Source organism: Rutilus rutilus (genome assembly GCF_951802725.1).
Source record: "Rutilus rutilus genome assembly, chromosome: 24".
Lineage (NCBI taxonomy): Eukaryota > Metazoa > Chordata > Actinopteri > Cypriniformes > Leuciscidae > Rutilus > Rutilus rutilus.
In genome coordinates, this window is record NC_140228.1 from 30,020,518 (window position 1) to 30,042,524 (window position 22,007).

At 44.1% G+C, this 22,007-nt stretch overlaps 1 protein-coding gene across 1 annotated transcript in view; it reads right to left on the bottom strand.

The window, feature by feature from the left end:
- The window catches only part of lancl2 (LanC lantibiotic synthetase component C-like 2 (bacterial)), a 37,451-nt gene extending 20,457 nt beyond the window's left edge, over positions 1-16,994 (bottom strand). Inside the window, exons 1-4 of the mRNA XM_084398891.1 lie at positions 16,596-16,994; positions 12,881-13,161; positions 979-1,096; positions 1-198 (exon numbers count right to left, since the gene is read on the bottom strand). The exon at positions 1-198 is cut by the window's left edge and continues 10 nt beyond it. Of these exons, the coding sequence (XP_084255017.1) occupies positions 1-198; positions 979-1,096; positions 12,881-13,051 (487 nt within the window). The 5' untranslated portion in view covers positions 13,052-13,161; positions 16,596-16,994. The remainder of the gene's footprint in view (positions 199-978; positions 1,097-12,880; positions 13,162-16,595) is intronic.
- Between the last annotated feature and the right edge of the window lie 5,013 nt (positions 16,995-22,007).

Sequence of the window (22,007 nt, forward strand, 5' to 3'; positions counted from 1 at the left end):
AGTCGAGAGACTCGGCCTGGTTCTTCAGGTGGTGGTGAACGACAGCGGCGACGGCTAAAGGCCCGGCGTCTCCGCACAGGAAGGACACGCGCCGACCGCTCAGGCTCCTCAGGGTGCGCTTCACGTAATCCAGCGCGCGCTGCAAGTGCTGGACCTCCTGTGTGGCGCGGTGCAGCTGCAGGTACAGCAGGGCGATGCCTGCCAATCACAGCACTCGCTCAGGACACGCAACTACTGCATTAGGCGGAGGTGTAAAGTCCAGGCTCAGAAAGTCAAAGTCCTCCTCAGTATTTGATAATTAGCAGTTTCTCAGCCAGGAGATTGAACTAATTAGTGAGTTTATGGGTGGAATACACATATGGCAGGACTTTTACTCTCTGACCCCTGGACTTTACACCTGATATTCGGCAGATGAGGAAAAATGGATTGGAAACTATCCAATACAGTCTAACATCCTGATTTGTGCCGTTTCACAATTTTGTAGAAATTATCATCATCATAAACAAAGCATTAACCATAATTAAAAATAAATAAATAATGTAAAAACATAAATTAATTCATATTTTTATTACTAATAAATAATGTAAAATATAGAGCATAACATTAAAAAGTAAATAAAATGAAAATATAAAAAATTATAATACAAATATTTTTATTACATTCAAGTGGATAAAGATGACATCAGAACGGGCAACAATTAAGCCTAAATTAAAGTATCAGTCGGACTTTCAGACAGAATGATGGATCGTAGTAAATTACAAGTATATTTCCCAGTGGAATCCAAACTGATGCTTTCTTCAAGAATTTAATTGAAGGTTTTTCTTTTTTAACGAGGAAATCGTGCAGTAACAGCATTTAATGAGCAACGCTGGAATTTGTGCCTTTTTTGCACACAAAAAACAAAAGTACTGGGACACCAACTTGTTCTCTATTAACTGAAAGAGCCGTAGAGTGTCATCATGAGCGGCGTGATCTCACCCGTCCAGCCGGTGTAGGCGGAGGAGTCGTGCGGATCTGCAGTCTTCAGGCCCTCCTCCATTTGCTGAAGAAGATCTTTGATTTTGCTTTGCACTTTCTTCTGAAATGCATCACTGATCTATTTCCAGAGAAGGGGAAACAAATTGTAAGTAAGCTTCCAAGATTAATTTGGCAAACATAATTAGTTGTATAATTAGCTGACATAAAGGCACACTGGCACTGAGTATTGTAACGCAATAGGCCAAGCAGTGTTCGAAACTTTTGTGGACCAAATACAGAGCCCTGTGGAATATCCATCAAATTAACAAAAATCTCTAATTAAAATATGTGCATATCCATGTCATACACACACTTCTAACCCTTAAACACAAGCTGTACTTTAGAGACTTCATGAGCTTGCGATGCAACATCTCGGTTCAGCCTTGATAATAACAGAGTCGTTTCATGAATATTTGCAAACGTTTGACATTGGATAAAGTCAGAAACAGACTAGAAGAGAACAGGCTGACTGATGGAGATGCAGGAGATTCTGGATAAATTATGAATCACGATTTTTATTTGTAAATGGAAATTCTCCCACGATTCTAAACGTACCAAAAAATAACGTAATTTACTAGAGGTTTGGACAAAATGATAATTGCGGCAGTCTAATTAAAAAATATTTAATTAATTTGAATTTGAATTGAATGAATGAATGACTCACTTTTAAAGACTTCACTTGATTCATTACTGGATGAATCAGCATTTCTGAATGAATCTCTTTAATGAACGATTCAATGACAAACACATTTTTAACAGTCACTTGTCGCCACCTACTGGTGTAATACAATATTCAGGTTATTTTCAAAAGGTGATTTACTCTATTTTGATCTCTACTGTAGACATCAGTGTTTATATCTGAACTATAATCTTGTATCCCAGTACTGCTGTGATAATATGAATGATTGTAAGACAGAGATAATGATCCTGTGGTTGAAAAGACAGTTTGTGAAGCCGTTTCTAAACATGACAGCGGCTCTCTCTGGATCAGAACACAGATCTGAGTGTTCGCTGTGATCGCACTCGTCAAAGCTTTAATAGACACAGGAGAATCACTAATTAAGGAATAAGATTGCGTGGGTGTTTTAATCGAGATCACGATCTTTTAACGAGTAATCGTGCAGCTCTACTAATTGTATATTGAACTAACTGTCATCTGTGATATGCTGAAAATGGTACAAAAAAATAAATAAAAAATAATAATAATGTGTATTGCTATTTCTGAAAGTCTGAGTCCAAGCGCTTGGAAGCCGTGGTCACGGAAGAGTGCAGGTGGATCGAGTCCATGGTTCCCTGGTTCTGCTGCAGCAGTGAGTGTGTGTGTGAGCCGAATCCTAATGAGGAGCAAACCTGGCCTGCAACACACTCACCTGCGGACAGAAACTACAACCAACACACTGACACGCGCAAACTTACATTAACCCGAAGTAAACACGGTAGTACCTCAGGAACTGTGGGGGAAATAATCCCAGTAATGTCCACTAATGTCCACTAGGGGCAGATATTTCAAGCCCACATCTGTATTTCCGCCTATGTTGCAGAACATGTTTGTAATGTATATTTCCCAGGGTTGAATGGTTGAGCTTGACAGATGCAGTCAATGTATTTAAAAAATAAATGCACAAAAACAAGCTGTAGTTGACATGAGAAAATGTTCTCCCTGCTATGCCATTATGGTATAAGAACACTGCAATAGAGAAAGAGTGATGCGCCAACGCTGTTGCTGCAGTCTCTGAACCAGATCTAATAATGAACATGTTTTCCTGCAGAGAGATGATTGACAGCTGAGGGACGGAAACAAGAGACCCTGCTGAACCGCGAACCACTGCGGAGAATACTAAGGGAAAATCAGGCATACTGGGATAAAAAACGTCTGATCGTTCCTCTACAAAGGGGAAAACAGAGATGTAGACATAAAGATGGTGTTAGATGTAGATGTACAGTAACAGTATCTGAGAGTAATACCAGGATTATCTGATATATATTGCATGGCACTCCAGTCCAAGGTAGTCATAGTGTATGTCCAGAATAACATCAGATCTAGTCAGATCTAAAAACAGTCAAATATTAGTTTATATTAGTTTTCTATGTGAATATATAATAAAGTGTAATTTATTCCTGTGATCAAAGCTGGATGTTCAGCATCATTACTCCAGTCTTCAGTGTCACATGATCCTTCACAAATCACTCTAATATGAGGATTTGATGCTCAAGAAACATGAATGATTATGATCAGTGTTGAAAGCAGTTGTGCTGCTTCATGTGTTGATATATCACTATTGCACAATATTTGCTGACAAAGCCTTTAAAGACACGCGTTTTATGGGAATTAATGACTTCTAATGGTTTTTGATGAGTATTTTTCTTTTAATTCCCCCCCCACTCTAGAACGCCACACCTGTCATGATGTAAGAGATGAGGGCATCAAACACACAGATCGACACTGTACATATTCAGTGGTGTGTGTGAAAATCCTCCGTGGAGAGAGAAGCTGCTGTCGAAGCTGATAAAGGATCAGCTTATCTGAGGGATTAACCAGTAAATAATCCCTGATGTTGTTATGTGTGTTACACTGCACACACACACAAGTGTTTATTCTGTCCAGAGGTTTGGGGTCAGTGAGATGTGTCTCATTATGAGTCTCTTCTGCTCACTAAGGTTGCGTTTATTTAATCGAAAATACAGTAAAAAAATACAGCCGCTATCATCATAATCTGTCTGCGGCGCGGGCCGACTCTACGTCACGAGTGCTCAGTGCGGACTCGTAGGAAGACCGCGAGTGTTTAGGGCCGTCGTCACCTCACTCTGACCACACCACATCAACCTGGTCACAGCGCCACCTACTGTTCAAAGGCAGTGGTGGGCCGATCAGAATCACTGACTAGTGCTTTAATATATTTTTTTCCATTAATGTGTATTAAATTATACCCAATAATTTGGTTCCAGTAGTGTATGTTTATGTTAGAGCTTTTATCCAATCATATTTCAGCCATCATGTGTTGCCAGGGTCAGAGAAATCTGCCTTGAGGCCTTCAGAATCGACAGTACGGGCGCCTGTGGCTTAAAATGAACGGCAATGAAACTGTTGCTTTAACCAATCAGATTTAATCAGTCAAGTCAAGTATAGTTGTATAGCGCTTTTCACAATACAGATTGTATCAAAGCAGCTTCACAGTATTAAATTAAAATAGTACAACAAGGTTTGTTTCTAGTGGAATTTATTGATTGATAAAATCAAATTAAATATCCCCAGAATATCCCCAACTGAGCAAGCCAAAGGCAACAGTGGCAAGGAACCGAAAAACTCCATCAAATGACCTAATGGTGTCCTAAAACTCCATCAGGTGACCCAATGGAGAAAAAAAAACCTTGGGAGAACCCAGGCTCAGTCGGGGGCCAGTTCTCCTCTGGCGTTTATTAACTAGAGGCCGGATTGTAGTTTGAACTGTAAGATTAAAAATATTATATGAATGCCTGGCTGAAGAGATGCGACTTTAATCTAGTTTTAAACTGGGAGAGCGAGTCTGAGCAACGAACACTATCAGGAAGGCTATTCCAGAGTTTTGGAGCTAAATGTGAAAATGCTCTCCCTCCTTTGGTGGATCTGGATATCCTAGGAATGACCAAAAGCCTTGAATTAAGTGATCTTAAAGAGCGCGATGGATTATAGGGCGATAGAAGATCCGTTAAATAGACTGGAGCTAAGCCGTTTAGGGCTTTATAAGTCAGTAGCAATACCTTGTAATTAATACAGAACTTTATAGGTAACCAATGCAGTGATGATAAAATCAGTGTTATATGATCATATTTTCTTGATCTAGTAAGAACTCTAGCGGCGGCATTTTGGACTAACTGTAGCTTGTTTATTGAGGATGCAGGACAACCGGCTAATAAAGCATTACAGTAATCTAATCTCGAGGTCATGAATGCATGAACTAACTTTTCTGCATCAGAAACTGATAGCATATTACGTAGCTTAGCAATGTTTCTAAGTTGGAAAAAGGCTGTTCTTGTAACATATGAAATATGATTTTCGAAAGACAGGTTGCAATCGAGTATAACACCCAGGTCTTTTACTGTAGAGGATAAAGTAACAGGACATCCTACGATGTTAAAGTTGTATTGTGAGAAGTTTTGTGGGAGGTTTTTTGAACCGATAAGTAGTACCTCTGTTTTGTCTGGATTTAATAAAAGAAAATTACGCGTCATCCAATCTTTTATATCTTTAACACACTCTGTCAATTTGGATAATTTAGCGTTTTCATCTGGTCGTGATGAAATATATATTTGAGTGTCATCAGCATAACAATGGAAACTAATTCCATGTTTCCTTATAATATTACCAAGTGGCATCATATATATTGAGAATAATAGAGGGCCTAACACAGATCCCTGTGGCACTCCATAGTTATGATCGATTTTTCTCCATTTAAATAGACAAAATGGTAGCGGTCAGATAAGTATGATCTAAACCAGCTTAATGCTTGTCCTTGAACACCAGTATAATTTTGTAGTCGATCTAAGAGTATTGTGTGATCTATAGTATCGAACGCAGCACTAAGATCAAGTAAAACTAGTATTGAGATACAGCCTTGGTCAGAAGCTAAAAGTAAATCATTTGTGATTTTAACGAGCGCAGTTTCAGTGCTATGGTGCGGCCTGAATCCTGACTGAAACTTTTCATAGATATCATTTTCTTGCAAGAAAGAGCCCAGTTGAGCGGACACCACTTTTTCTAATATTTTAGACATAAATGGAAGATTTGAAATGGGTCTATAATTTGCGAGGTTATTATGATCTAATTGTGGTTTCTTAATGAGAGGTTTTATAACTGCCAGTTTAAATATTCTTGGAACATGACCTAAAGATAAAGACGAGTTAATAATATTAAGGAGAGGCTCTTCCACTACAGGTAACACTTCTTTCAGTAGTTTAGTTGGTATAGGATCTAATAAACATGTTGTTGTTTTAGATGAAGTGATAAGTTTATTTAACTCTTTTTGTTCTATAGTTGTAAAGCACTGTAATTGTTCTTGCGGGGTGATAATTGAGGCTGAATCATAAGAGACCATTAAAGATTGTACATTTACAATTGTGGTTCTGATGCTTTCTATTTTCTCAGTGAAGAACTTCATAAAATCATTACTACTAAACTGTAACGGGATATTTTGTTCGGGTGACGTCTGTTTATTTGTTAGTCTAGCCACGGTGTTAAATAAAAACCTTGGATTATTTTGGTTATTTCCTATTAGTTTGCGGAGGTGCTCAGCCCTGGCTGCTTTTAGGGCCTTTTTATAACGTGACATACTGTCTTTCCACGCGATTCTAAAGACCTCTAAATTAGTTTGTTTCCATTTACGCTCTAAAATACGGGTTTCTCTCTTTAGAACATGCGTAGTATTGTTGTACCACGGTGCTTTACTTTTCTCTCTGACCTTTTTTAATCTAATAGGTGCAACAACATCCAATGTTCTAGAGAGAATAGTGCTCATAGTGCTAGTTAGTTCTTCTAGTTCATCTGTTTGTTTGGGTTCACTGAGCAGCTGAGACAGATCAGATAAGCAATTTGAGAAATTATCTATGGTGAATGGAAGGATTGTTCTGTAAATGTTTGTTTGTAAGTGAGTGTGGAGAAGACGCGTTCAGCCGTGATCCACGGGAGTAACCTATAAGAGTATCCGGCGTTGGATCACTAATAGGCTTGAGACGCGTCTGCTCAACAGTCCGCATTGTAACTATGAGGTTTGAGCAGTAGTGCTTCTCAGTGAGGAAAAGTAGAAAATGTTCGTTGTAAGTGAGATTAAAGAGAAAAATCAAGAATTATAAATCAAATCGGTAGAGCTCCAAAGACAACAACGCGTTCAGACACCGGAAACAATCAGATGATCAGTCAGATTTAATCAGCCAATCAGATTTCGATTAGACTGCAGCGGGGCCATCTAGCAGGCGTACAATAATGTCGCCATTTTCACGTCCTTTGATTGGATGCTCAGAGCGTGTAGCGTACTAGTAGACCCACTAGAAGTCAGAGCTAGCTAACCGTATCTGTAGCGAACTGCATAAACTAAAATATATTCCTGTAGATTTAATAGTTTTTCAACCCACAAATGAATGTTTCTCTCCCTCCTCGATCGCCAGCAGGTTCAACCCTACCGGAAACAAATCCCTCATCCAGCTCAAAGTCACGGAGTCACGGAGATGTACTCGATCTGTCCGGGGAAAAGCAGAACTGACTGACTGTAATGTATGCCGTGTCTGATTGTGAAGGCAAAAGTCTGGCTGATGTCATTGATCTCCTTCAGAGCTGTGTGTGAGAGCATGGGTCAGCTGTCAGAGGTGTGTGTGAGAGCATGGGTCAGCTGTCAGAGGTGTGTGTGAGAGCATGGGTCAGCTGTCAGAGCTGTGTGTGAGAGCATGGGTCAGCAGTCAGAGCTGTGTGTGAGAGCATGGGTCAGCTGTCAGAGCTGTGTGTGAGAGCATGGGTCAGCTGTCAGAGCTGTGTGTGAGAGCATGGGTCAGCAGTCAGAGCTGTGTGTGAGAGCATGGGTCAGCTGTCAGAGCTGTGTGTGAGAGCATGGGTCAGCTGTCAGAGCTGTGTGTGAGAGCATGGGTCAGCTGTCAGAGCTGTGTGTGAGAGCATGGGTCAGCTGTCAGAGCTGTGTGTGAGAGCATGGGTCAGCTGTCAGAGGTGTGTGTGAGAGCATGGGTCAGCTGTCAGAGCTGTGTGTGAGAGCATGGGTCAGCTGTCAGAGGTGTGTGTGAGAGCATGGGTCAGCTGTCAGAGCTGTGTGTGAGAGCATGGGTCAGCTGTCAGAGCTGTGTGTGAGAGCATGGGTCAGCTGTCAGAGGTGTGTGTGAGAGCATGGGTCAGCTGTCAGAGGTGTGTGTGAGAGCATGGGTCAGCAGTCAGAGCTGTGTGTGAGAGCATGGGTCAGCTGTCAGAGGTGTGTGTGAGAGCATGGGTCAGCTGTCAGAGGTGTGTGTGAGAGCATGGGTCAGCTGTCAGAGGTGTGTGTGAGAGCATGGGTCAGCTGTCAGAGGTGTGTGTGAGAGCATGGGTCAGCTGTCAGAGGTGTGTGTGAGAGCATGGGTCAGCTGTCAGAGGTGTGTGTGAGAGCATGGGTCAGCTGTCAGAGGTGTGTGTGAGAGCATGGGTCAGCTGTCAGAGGTGTGTGTGAGAGCATGGGTCAGCTGTCAGAGGTGTGTGTGAGAGCATGGGTCAGCTGTCAGAGGTGTGTGTGAGAGCATGGGTCAGCTGTCAGAGGTGTGTGTGAGAGCATGGGTCAGCTGTCAGAGGTGTGTGTGAGAGCATGGGTCAGCTGTCAGAGCTGTGTGTGAGAGCATGGGTCAGCTGTCAGAGGTGTGTGTGAGAGCATGGGTCAGCTGTCAGAGCTGTGTGTGAGAGCATGGGTCAGCTGTCAGAGGTGTGTGTGAGAGCATGGGTCAGCTGTCAGAGCTGTGTGTGAGAGCATGGGTCAGCTGTCAGAGGTGTGTGTGAGAGCATGGGTCAGCTGTCAGAGCTGTGTGTGAGAGCATGGGTCAGCTGTCAGAGGTGTGTGTGAGAGCATGGGTCAGCTGTCAGAGGTGTGTGTGAGAGCATGGGTCAGCTGTCAGAGGTGTGTGTGAGAGCATGGGTCAGCTGTCAGAGGTGTGTGTGAGAGCATGTGTGTGAGAGCATGGGTCAGCTGTCAGAGCTGTGTGTGAGAGCATGGGTCAGCTGTACACATGTGTAGCGGAGACTGTCCCTGTGTCCACGGCTTCGGTCCAGCACACACTCTCCGCTCTAACGCCAAGTAAAGCTTACGGCGGGACAGACTGGACTCTCAGCGTTGGCCTCGGTAGCAAACACTCACTGCTGGAACTGAAACACACAGATAACCTGTACAACAGAAGTCTTCTGGAGGAAAGAAATAAGGATGGATTTTGTGTAAAAATAATCAGTAGTTCTGATGAGTATAATGCTTCTTTTTGTCCGTTTTTTCCGTAATGAATATGATTTTCTTCTTAATTTTTCTTCTAAATTTATGATCGAAACTTTATTTTTTCAACGTCTGCAGACCGTCAGACGAGGGACATGAACTTACTCGCTCGTTTCCCTCTATACCTGTCCTTTCCCGAGCTCACCACATTAACCCTGTGACTGCCGGTGCACAACCAAACAGCAATTATACAGCGCATATTAAGAGCTGGACTCACTCAGGTAGGACACCACTGAAGGCCCAGGTGTGAAGTGCACCGCCCGCCACTGTTCAAAGCTGATAAACCACTAATATTACTAGTGACTATATTTAGTTATTTTTTTCAGCCATTTTGCCTAAAATCATCCTAAAATGTCTTTAATAGCTCATTGTTGCAGTTGGTCTGGCATTAGGGTGACAGACATCAAACACACCAAATGTGGGACGATTATAGGTTTGTGTGGGACAATGTGGGACGTTACCAACACTAAACATAACCTGAAACTGTTATATAACGTCTAACTTTATAAAAACATTTGTATTCTGCCTTTCAGCTGATAGAAGTTATTTGTTCTTTAGTCCCTTCCAGAAACACCATCACATCACAGTGTACCAGAACATCTTACATGTCATTTAATTCAGCATCACTGAGCCCAAAGGCTCATCATGAACACAAATATTTCTGAACAGTTCTGACCAAGTCCAACTAAAATACAACAAAATAAACAATGAACAAATAAAATATAAAACAACATGAAATTAGATAATTGACAGTCTTATATATTAAGGATATATTAAACCAAAAACGTTCATATTTTTAGAAAGGATGTGAATTAAAACAACCACAGCAGGCAAACAAGCTGATACATTTTAATTTTAATTTACCGAATTATCCGTGTGTTTTCTGACAGGGATCACATGGAACGATCACCGCTCCACATTTCGATAAAGCCAAGTCTAACTCGCTCATCGTAGCGGAGCAAAGCCGTTTCAACTTTTGATCAATTTAATGTGCCCTTGATGACTAAAAGTATTAATTTCTATATTTCTTATATTTCTATTTTGACGAAAGGTCGTTGAAATGGTCTATTAAATAAATCTTACTGACCCCACACTTAGCATTAGCGTTAGCACAGGTAAAGTGAGTCGACACTTCGACAGCTGATTAATGCTGTCACTGATTCTCAACAACACGAACTAAATCCACGAAGACGACAGAAGTCTCGAGCGCTCTGGTGATGTGAACAACACTAAAGGGGAAATAGCTCTAATTTAGTCACAATTTAATTGTGAATTTAGGATGTAGTTATGAAACTAGCTATGACTTTCAGAGGAACCTGACAGAAATCTCCAGTGAGGTCTCCAGTGTTGGACTATTTAAAGGGGTCATATAATGGTACATGCACTTTTACAAGTTGATTGTACTGAAGAGTGTGTTGGCAGTGCCTGTACACAACCATCATATAATGATACAAATCCATCCAGTGGTTTTTTTTTTAAATCTCCTTATGATTTCCCCGTCTCAAATCAAGCCGTCCGACGCCCCTCCCACGATTGTTGATTGACAGCAGCGTTTCCCCCCCGTCTCAAATCAAGCCGTCCGACCGTGTGACGTCACAAGATCCGACGCCCCTCCCACGATTGTTGATTGACAGCAGCGTTTCAACACAGACCTGCCCTCGCTCGCTCGTGAGCTGTCAATCATAGTCCGCGCGGACCGGCGTGGTCATAGTTGATACGCTGGAGCACTGTCTATGAGCAGAATGGCAGCGAGTGTGGTGTTCTCGGGTGTAATAACGAACACAGTCATGTTGATGTTCCTAAATCCGAACCGCTGAAGACGCAGTGGCTGAGTTTGTTTTCGAAGGAAATATTCCCCACGATCAACGTCAATGCTTTCATGTTTGCACGAATCATTTCACACACCAGACGCTTTACAAACGAGGGTCAGTAACGTTATAAACAGGGTCCGAAATTAACACCCGCCAAGCGTCAAACGCGGGTAAATTTTCCGTTTGGCGAGTAAATCTCAAAAGGCTCAAAGGCACACTGGCGGGGGAATGTTCATACCAAAATATGAAATATTCAGTGCGCCCTTTTCAGCGCACACGCTCTTCTGCCTCTTAACGCTCTCATCTGTTGACGGCGCTGAGGAAAAAGGATATGTGAAGCTCCCGCCACTGGAAGAAGCAGAGAGCAAAGGCCGCGCACCCATCTAAGCCGTGCAGAACGTCTTCAGCACTCGCGGATCGAGCACACTCCGCCGCTAGCCAGGCTGCTTCTGCTTTACACACCATGGCCGTTCTTTTCTCATAGCGTTTGCAACGCAATACTCGTTCCCTTATCTCTCAGGGAACCGAGGTTACGCAAGTTACCGAGTACGTTCTGCCTTCCCTTCCACATCAGTCCGGTAACAAAACTGACAAAAAATGTTTTTATTTCACCCCAATGATAGTAATATTTCATATATTTCTCTAATTTTGATCAATATATAGTTTTTTTTTTAATTATACATTTCAAATTTTGCTCTGGTTTTTTTAATTATTTAATTATACATTTTTAATTATACAAATTTAATTTAATTATACATTTTTTTATGTTTGTATTCAACATAATACCTTATTATTTCAATTAAATGTACAGAAATGAATGAATATGTGAAAAAAAAAAGGCTGTTTATTATTTTGGCCGGTAAAAAATATGCTTGGCTGGTGGATGTTTCCATCTCCCAGTCCCCGGGGCAGGTGAGCCCACAGGTTCATTTCAGACCCTGGTTATAAAGCTGGTTTTGCTAAGAAGCTGCTCCTGAAAAAAGGATCGGTAGCAACTATTGGTGTTCCTGCTGCACCTCCAGAAGAAGAAGTGAGTGTAACGTTTTATTAACCTTTATATTCATATTTATTTTAATCTTTGCAAATCACTTGCTGCACGCTTCAGGATGAATGCGGCTGTTTACACTCAGGGTACATTATGGCATGTTTTCAATGTACGACGTTCTCAATATAATTCATAATCCCACGTGAACACCAATGAACAACGCGTTATGGTTAAACGGTGTCCGCACAGAACAGAGGGGCGGGGTCAGCAAAGCTCATTAGCATTTAAAGACACATGCACTTAAACGGCGTGCTGAAGACAGAGCTGTTCTTGACCAGGTAAAATGAGTGTTTTCTTACAATACTAATGAGAAATTTTTAATTAAAGTGTATTACAAACTTTTAATTTAGACCCTAAATAATCATATTAGCTTGTACAAAAATGGCATTATATGACCCCTTTAAAAAATGTTATTATTATAATACATTATTAAAATCAAAGGTTGTATTTGTTAACTTTAGTTAATGCACTGTGAACTAACATGAACAAACAATGAACAGCTGGATTTGTATTAACTAACATTAACAAAGATGAACTAATAAAGTAATAAATGTTCTGCTCATGGTTAGTTCATGTTAGTTAATACATTAACTAATGTTAACTAATGATTATTGTAAAGTCTGGTTACACTTTATTTTAAGGTGTCAGTGTTACAGTGTAATTATATATTTAAATACTGAGTAATATTAAGCAACTACATGCACTTACTATAGGGTTAGGGTAGGGTTAGGGTTTGGTTGAGGGTTAGTTAACGTTACATGTAATTATGCATAATTTACTGTTATTACTATGGTAAGTAGGTTACATGTAACATAAGTAAAGACACTAAAATAAAGTGTTACCGATTGTTTTTAGTTATCGTATAAGTGTAAGGCCAGACTTAAATTGTCAATTAATAACAGATATCTGAATTTGAACATGAACATGGTGAATATCAAGCATGTCCTGAGTTGGTAAACAAGCCCGCTCACACACACACCTGCACACACACACAGGCGTTAAAGCTGCGTTAAAGCGCTCACACACACCTTCCCGGTGGCGTCGAACAGCTCTGCGGGCTCGGGCTCGTGTTCTCCGGCGTGTGGGGACAGCAGGAGCCCCGGGTCCCAGTCCGGGAACGGGTTCGGGAAACTGCGCTCCTCCATCGCGGACTCCGAGCCCGACACGAGCTTCAGGCGCTTAGACATGTTCTCGCCCATCGCGACGGCGGCCCGCCAGGGACACGCGCGTACGGCCGAAACGCGTTTGGGTTTCTGGTGCTGGTGCTGATGCTGCAACTGCTGATGATGAAGCTCAGAAGTCTCGAGTCCTTTAGCATGAAAAATGTGTAGTATGTTATAAACACCAGATCCAACAGGTATGAACTGTTTTTAATTGCATAGGAAATCATGATATATAGGCTATTTGAATAGGCAATATAATATTTAAAACTGATACATATCGAAAATATAGTTCAATATAGTTAAAAATGTATATTATATAAAGGGGCATCCGAACCATGTGAATCATATTTGTTTAGATTTATTACTTAATTATTAGTGATGTGACTTTTATTATCAGTTATAAACCATGTTTCATGCAGTTTATGTTCATGTCTATGTGTGTGTTTTCTCTCTTATTATTGATCACAGTTGCTGAAGAGACAGTTTGAAGGTATCATGTGGCCTCTATGAAAATGTAAATGTTCTTATTAATTTACTAAGTAAAATAAGCCTTTATTAAACGAGCAGTGATACTGTAAGTACATTGCACTTTTCCTTATTCATTTAATAACTCATAATATATAGAAAAAAAGAACAGAAAGCATTGTTACAAGGAAAATGGATGGAAACAAACAGCTATCTTATGACACAGCAAACGATAAAAACATTTTTTTTATTTTTTTTACAATCTGTAGACTAGGCTACTTTTTGGGTAAACTGTTCATTAAATGCATTAATATGCGCATGCTCAGTCCATTGTACACATATTGATACAGTTAACATTATACGATTTCATGACATAGGCTACAGTTATTAGTAGTAGTAGTAGTAGTAAATTTTATTGTCATTGTGCAGTAGTACCATACAACGAAATTTGCTTGTGCATCCTCTAAAAAACAATGCTCACATTCATATACACATTCACACAATAAATATAGTTAAAATAACAGGGCATCCAACCTTACACTTAAGTTCCATTGCATAAAGTCCATTTCTATAAAGTGCAACTGTGAGGTAGGAGTGCATAATTGTTCAGTTCTGCGATGGCCCTTGCGATAAAACTGTTCTGCAGCCTAGAAGTCCGTGCTCTAAGAGCACGGTACCGTCTGCCAGATGGAAGCAGGGAGAAAAGATGGTTTGAGGGGTGTGTCTCGTCCTGTAGAATGTTACGTGCTCGGCGGAGGCAGCGGATCTTAAAAATATCATCCAGTCGGTGCAGGGGAAGTCCAATGATTTTTTCAGCAGATCTTATAACTCGATCAAGAGATTTCCTATCCTTCCCAGTGCTATTGGCATACCATGCAGTCATCCCGTATGTTATGACACTCTCGATGGCACATTGATAAAAGATCTTAAGAAGCTCGGCAGACAAATGGCTCCTTTTAAGTGTTCTTAAGAAGTAAAGTCGCTGTTGCGCCTTTTTAACCATAGCGGTAGTATTTATCTCCCATTTGAGGTCCTCTGAGATCATGATCCCCAAGAATTTAAAACATGATACCTTTTCCACTTCCTCGCCATTAATTATGAGGGGTTGAGGGTCCTCCTTACACCTTCTGAAGTCCACTATTATCTCCTTTGTTTTCTTAACATTCATGGTCAAATTGTTGTTTTTGCACCATCCTGTCAGTCTGTCAACTTCATCTCTGTATGCATTCTCGTCGTTGTTTGAGATTTCTCCCACCACAGTTGTATCATCCGCAAATTTTATCATTGTATTCGAGGGGTGGGTGGAGATGCAGTCATACGTGTAGATGGAATATAGCAACGGGCTCAACACGCAGCCTTGCGGTGCTCCAGTGCTGACGGACAGGCTTGAAGATTGGTATGGGCCCAGTCTCACTGTCTGTGGGCGATCTGTCAGGAAATCCTTAATCCACATACACAGGCTGCTGCTAAGACCCAAGTCAAGAAGTTTGGTGACCAGCTGGTTAGGAATAATAGTATTAAACGCTGAACTATAATCGATGAAAAGCAGTCTCACGTATGTCTTCCCCTTGTCAAGGTGTGTCAGCGCTTTATGGAGGGCTGTAACGATTGCATCTTCTGTGGACCTATTTTCCCTATAGGCATACTGATGCTGGTCCAGGTTGGTGGGAAGGACAGATTTAACATGCTTCATCACCAGCCTCTCAAAGCACTTTGCAGCAATTGGGGTGAGCGCTACAGGTCTATAATCATTCAAGGTGCTGATGTGGCATTGCTTAGGCACTGGAATGATAGTTGCTGTTTTAAAGCAGGTCGGTACAGTTGATGTGGCCAGAGACATATTAAATATGTCTGCAAAGACATCTGCGAGCTGGTAGGCGCATTCTCTGAGCACTCTTCCTGGGATCGCGTCCGGTCCCTCTGCCTTTCTAGTGTTTACAGACCTAAAGCTGCGTCTCACTTCCTCTGCTGTTACTGTAAATGTAGAGTCTGTATCAGCAGGGGGGGGAGCAGCTCCATTATCTGGCCCTGATGTTTCAAAACGGGTATAGAAGTAATTGAGCTCCTCTACCAAGGAGGCATTGATGTTTGTAGGTGGTTCACGGCTGGCCCTGTAATTGGTTATTTGTTGTATTCCTTGCCACACACGTGTTGGATCTTTATTGGTGAAGTGACCCTCTATCTTTTCCTTGTATGCTGCTTTTGCCTGCTTGATGCCCTTTTTCAAGTTGTACCTTGATGTATTATATAGTGCTCTGTCCCCAGATTTAAATGCTGTATTGCGCTCCCTCAGAAGGACATGGACCTCCACTGTCATCCAAGGTTTTCTGTTAGGAGGGATCTTGATGCGTGTGTTGATAGTAATGTTTTCAACACAAGTCCTGATGTAACAGAGAACAGTAAAAGCATATTCATTCACATCCCGATTAAAAAACAAAGTCCAATTTGTTCGCTCGAAGCAGTCTTGTAGCTGTAGAGATGCGTTTTCAGGCCACCTCTTAACAGTTCTCACAGTAATCTTCTGCTTTTTAATGACAGGGCGATATGCTGGAATCAGGGATAGTGACAAGTGATCGGACTGGCCCAGGTGTGCAAGGGGGAAGGCTCTGTATCCCTTTTTAATATTAGAGTATACACAGTCCAGTATGTTATTCCCTCGTGTTGCACATTTAACATGCTGATCAAAACTGGGTAACACTGTTTTAAGATTAACATGGTTAAAATCACCAGCCACAATAAAAATGCCTTCTGGATAGTTGTTTTGCTGTTTATCTATAGCTGTTAGTGCATGACCCAATGCCAAGTTACGATCTGCGTCTGGTGGAATGTAGACCGCTGTTACCACGGCAACAGTAAATTCACGTGGCAAATAAAAAGGTCTACACTTAACAACTAGCAGCTCTAGATCAGGTGAGCAGTGCTTATAAATAACAGTAGAATTTGTACACCAGTCCTTATTCACATATATGCACAGTCCACCTATTATGAGATGTAAAGCATATCAAACCTTGTAACATCACCGGCACGCGCACGCACATGATGCGTCAACAGCAGTAAATGCTCGTGCATTCATTAGTCTGTGTTCATTCATGAGATCCGGACACGTTTCACTTACATTCTCACATCCTCGTCCAGTGCAGCATCATGCAGTCCTGCTTCAGTCCTGAAGAAGATCTTCCTCTCTCTCAGCATGTGATCAGTGTGATCTGATCAGTTAAAGCCGGTCTCCCATCGATATTCCCAGATGACATTACCAGTCCTTTCCTTTCTCATTTCCGGGCTTTGACTTTCTCTTCTCTCACACACACACACACACACACACACACACACACAGAGTGGATGGGAGATCCGGCGGGTGACACCAGAGCAGATGATGATGATGATGATGATGGTGATGTCCTGCCTCTATCTTGAGCACATTTGATCCATAAGAGGAACAGATGGCGATTCCGCTCCACCATCCAGGATTATACAGCAAACAAATCCATAAAGCCCTTCTGCCTCGTGCACTCTCTCTCTCTCTCTCTCTCTCTCTCTCTCTCTCTCTCTCTCTCTCTCTCTCTCTCCCTCTTGCGCGCGCGCACACTCACACACGCACACACATTTAGTCGTTAACATCGGGTGAGAAGTGAAGTAGATTTGCGATTAAACATTGATAAAATGTTAATAGGCTACTATTAGTCTTTTTACTCATTTTGTCATGTATAATTCTCTCTAGAAGCTTAAATAAATCCATATACGAGGTCGGCGCTGCACTGTAAAAAAAAAAAAAATATATATATATATATATATATATATATATATATATTGTTTTAACTTAAAAAAGTAAGTTAGGTTGCCTTAAAATATTGAGTTATTTTAATGCAATGAAGGAGATTGATTTAATGAACAGAAACCCTAACCCTAACTACATTAATTATCTAAGTTGATTTGACAAAAAAAAAAAAAAAAAACTGTGATAACAAATCATGAAAATATTATTTTACAGTGTGGTCAATATCATTAAATGCCTTGGGCTGGATAATATTGTAATATACACTACACTTGAAGCGAAAGTGAATATTTCAAGCCTCTTCTGCTGTCAAACTCCATCCATCACCAGGACACTCTCAAACTGTAACTGAAAAAAATGATTCGCTGAATTTAATAAAAAAATTATGGTAAGTGGTTGCACACAACTGATTTTAGCTACATTTAAACAAATGCATTAAGTTGAACTTAATCAATTTTAGTTCAACTTAATGCATTTGTTTAAATATAGCTAAAATCAATTGTGTGCAACCACTTACCATAATTTTTTTATTAAATTCAGCGAATCATTTTTTTCAGTTTGCGTTGAGATCTCATACACTGCTTCTGTTTGGGCCAAATCAACAGTGAATATAGGCTCCTAAATATAGACTCCATCTGTGCTTCACAGCAAGACGTCCTCAGCTTCTGCTGTTTATTTCCTTATTTCTGCAAGATTAGTAATGCTGCATGTGTGAAAAGCTTTAAGTACAAATCTAAAAGTGTATTAGACAGAATCTGCAGCAAACGACCTTCCCTCAAAGGCCAACTGTCCGTCTTCACAAAACATGAATTCTTGACATTTCCATGTGATGTGTTGGGGAACGCGGGACAGTGAACGCCTGCTTTCTGGATGACTGGACCTGCAGTCTGTGACATGAAACCATGTTTAATTAATCATGACGGGAAGAACATGACAGATGCATGAGGAGAGATCATGGACGACACACACACATGCATCATGTCATCTTCAGCACACGGACCACATGCGTGTGTGTGTGTGTGTGTGTGTGTGTGTGTGTTTGCACTGCATCATGAGTGTGTAACAGAGATGCTAATGCCAGTGTTACACATGACTGGATCTCACAGTGTGTCGCAGGTTTGGGTTATAACTACACCTCAAAGAAGCTCCTCATCGCAGTGAATATGATGAGATATGAAAGATCTTTGATGCTGCTGCTGTCAGGTCAGATCTATGAGAAGAACCCATTCAGATTTAAAGGGATCATGACATGAGAAATCAGATTTGCCTTGATCTTTCGACATATAAGAGGCCTTTGTGCCATTAAAACATCCTGCAAGTTTCAGAGCTTAAATCCTCCTCATTATAAACAAGACATTTGTTCATTCAAGCTCCAAAAGCGGCTCGTTTTGATATTGAGAGATCTGTGATATCTGTGCTATTTATATTTATTTAATAAGAACATATATGATATATCTTACTTTTCAAGCAATATGGAAGCAAAATTACTAAATATAATAAGTAAATGTTATCTTTGCAAGGACAGACTGTTATTGGTTTAAACAGTCTTTCTTTTTATTATATAATTAGAAGCAAACTTTAAAAAAAAAATCAATATTACCTGATTTCAATTGAATTTTAACCAAAACCAAAACCAAACCAAAAAATGTACAGTTTTACAGAGCTGCAAATCATGTGTATGTAGTAGTGGGAATTTGAGATATTTTACAGTAAAACCAGAGACCAAAATAATGAAATGTTTTACAGCTCAAATCCACAGTAGTGTTTAGTTCAGGAAACTGCCAGAAATCACTCGTCCTCCATCGCTCGCTGCTAGCGCCGACGTCTCCGCTGATGTCCTCCATCGCTCGCTGCTAGCGCCGACGTCTCCGCTGATGTCCTCCATCGCTCGCTGCTAGCGCCGACGTCTCCGCTGATGTCCTCCATCGCTCGCCGCTAGCGCCGACGTCTCCGCTGATGTCCTCCATCGCTCGCCGCTAGCGCCGACGTCTCCGCTGCTGTCCTCCATCGCTCGCCGCTAGCGCTGACGTCTCCGCTGCTGTCCTCCATCGCTCTGCTAGCGCCGACGTCTCCGCTGCTGTCCTCCATCGCTCTGCTAGCGCCGACGTCTCCGCTGATGTCCTCCATCGCTCTGCTAGCGCCGACGTCTCCGCTGATGTCCTCCATCGCTCTGCTAGCGCCGACGTCTCCGCTGCTGTCCTCCATCGCTCGCCGCTAGCGCTGACGTCTCCGCTGCTGTCCTCCATCGCTCTGCTAGCGCCGACGTCTCCGCTGCTGTCCTCCATCGCTCGCTGCTAGCGCCGACGTCTCCGCTGATGTCCTCCATCGCTCTGCTAGCGCCGACGTCTCCGCTGATGTCCTCCATCGCTCTGCTAGCGCCGACGTCTCCGCTGCTGTCCTCCATCGCTCTGCTAGCGCCGACGTCTCCGCTGCTGTCCTCCATCGCTCTGCTAGCGCCGACGTCTCCGCTGCTGTCCTCCATCGCTCTGCTAGCGCCGACGTCTCCGCTGCTGTCCTCCATCGCTCTGCTAGCGCCGACGTCTCCGCTGATGTCCTCCATCGCTCTGCTAGCGCCGACGTCTCCGCTGATGTCCTCCATCGCTCTGCTAGCGCCGACGTCTCCGCTGCTGTCCTCCATCGCTCTGCTAGCGCCGACGTCTCCGCTGATGTCCTCCATCGCTCTGCTAGCGCCGACGTCTCCGCTGATGTCCTCCATCGCTCTGCTAGCGCCGACGTCTCCGCTGCTGTCCTCCATCGCTCTGCTAGCGCCGACGTCTCCGCTGCTGTCCTCCATCGCTCTGCTAGTGCCGACGTCTCCGCTGCTGTCCTCCATCGCTCTGCTAGCGCTGACGTCTCCGCTGCTGTCCTCCATCGCTCTGCTAGTGCCGACGTCTCCGCTGCTGTCCTCCATCACTCTGCTAGCGCCGACGTCTCCGCTGCTGTCCTCCATCGCTCTGCTAGTGCCGACGTCTCCGCTGCTGTCCTCCATCGCTCTGCTAACGCTGACGTCTCCGCTGCTGTCCTCCATCGCTCTGCTAGCGCTGACGTCTCCGCTGCTGTCCTCCATCGCTCTGCTAGTGCCGACGTCTCCGCTGCTGTCCTCCATCGCTCTGCTAGCGCCGACGTCTCCGCTGCTGTCCTCCATCGCTCTGCTAGCGCTGACGCCTCCGCTGCTGTCCTCCATCGCTCTGCTAGCGCTGACGTCTCCGCTGCTGTCCTCCATCGCTCTGCTAGTGCCGACGTCTCCGCTGCTGTCCTCCATCGCTCTGCTAGCGCCGACGTCTCCGCTGCTGTCCTCCATCGCTCTGCTAGTGCCGACGTCTCCGCTGCTGTCCTCCATCGCTCTGCTAGCGCCGACGTCTCCGCTGCTGTCCTCCATCGCTCTGCTAGTGCCGACGTCTCCGCTGCTGTCCTCCATCGCTCTGCTAGTGCTGACGTCTCCGCTGCTGTCCTCCATCGCTCTGCTAGCGCTGACGTCTCCGCTGCTGTCCTCCATCGCTCTGCTAGCGCTGACGTCTCCGCTGGTGTCCTCCATCGCTCGCCGCTAGCGCTGACGTCTCCGCTGGTGTCCTCCATCGCTCTGCTAGCGCTGACGTCTCCGCTGCTGTCCTCCATCGCTCTGCTAGTGCCGACGTCTCCGCTGGTGTCCTCCATCGCTCTGCTAGCGCTGACGTCTCCGCTGGTGTCCTCCATCGCTCTGCTAGTGCCGACGTCTCCGCTGGTGTCCTCCATCGCTCTGCTGTCCTCCATCGCTCTGCTAGCGCCGCCTTCTCCGCTGATGTCCTCCATCGCTCTGCTAGCGCTGACGTCTCCGCTGCTGTCCTCCATCGCTCTGCTAGCGCTGACGTCTCCGCTGCTGTCCTCCATCGCTCTGCTAGCGCTGACGTCTCCGCTGCTGTCCTCCATCGCTCGCTGCTAGCGCCGACGTCTCCGCTGATGTCCTCCATCGCTCTGCTAGCGCTGACGTCTCCGCTGCTGTCCTCCATCGCTCGCCGCTAGCGCCGACGTCTCCGCTGCTGTCCTCCATCGCTCTGCTAGCGCTGACGTCTCCGCTGCTGTCCTCCATCGCTCGCCGCTAGCGCCGACGTCTCCGCTGGTGTCCTCCATCGCTCTGCTAGCGCTGACGTCTCCGCTGCTGTCCTCCATCGCTCTGCTAGCGCTGACGTCTCCGCTGCTGTCCTCCATCGCTCGCCGCTAGCGCTGACGTCTCCGCTGGTGTCCTCCATCGCTCTGCTAGCACTGACGTCTCCGCTGCTGTCCTCCATCGCTCGCCGCTAGCGCTGACCCCTCCGCTGCTGACGCATCCGCTGCTGTCCTCCATCGCTCGCCGCTAGCGCTGACTTCTCCGCTGGTGTCCTCCATCGCTCGCCGCTAGCGCTGACTTCTCCGCTGCTGTCCTCCATCGCTCGCCGCTAGCGCTGACTTCTCCGCTGCTGTCCTCCATCGCTCGCCGCTAGCGCTGACGTCTCCGCTGGTGTCCTCCATCGCTCGCCGCTAGCGCTGACTTCTCCGCTGGTGTCCTCCATCGCTCGCCGCTAGCGCTGACGTCTCCGCTGGTGTCCTCCATCGCTCGCCGCTAGCGCTGACTTCTCCGCTGGTGTCCTCCATCGCTCGCCGCTAGCGCTGATGTCTCCGCTGGTGTCCTCCATCGCTCGCCGCTAGCGCTGACTTCTCCGCTGCTGTCCTCCATCGCTCGCCGCTAGCGCTGACTTCTCCGCTGCTGTCCTCCATCGCTCGCCGCTAGCGCTGACTTCT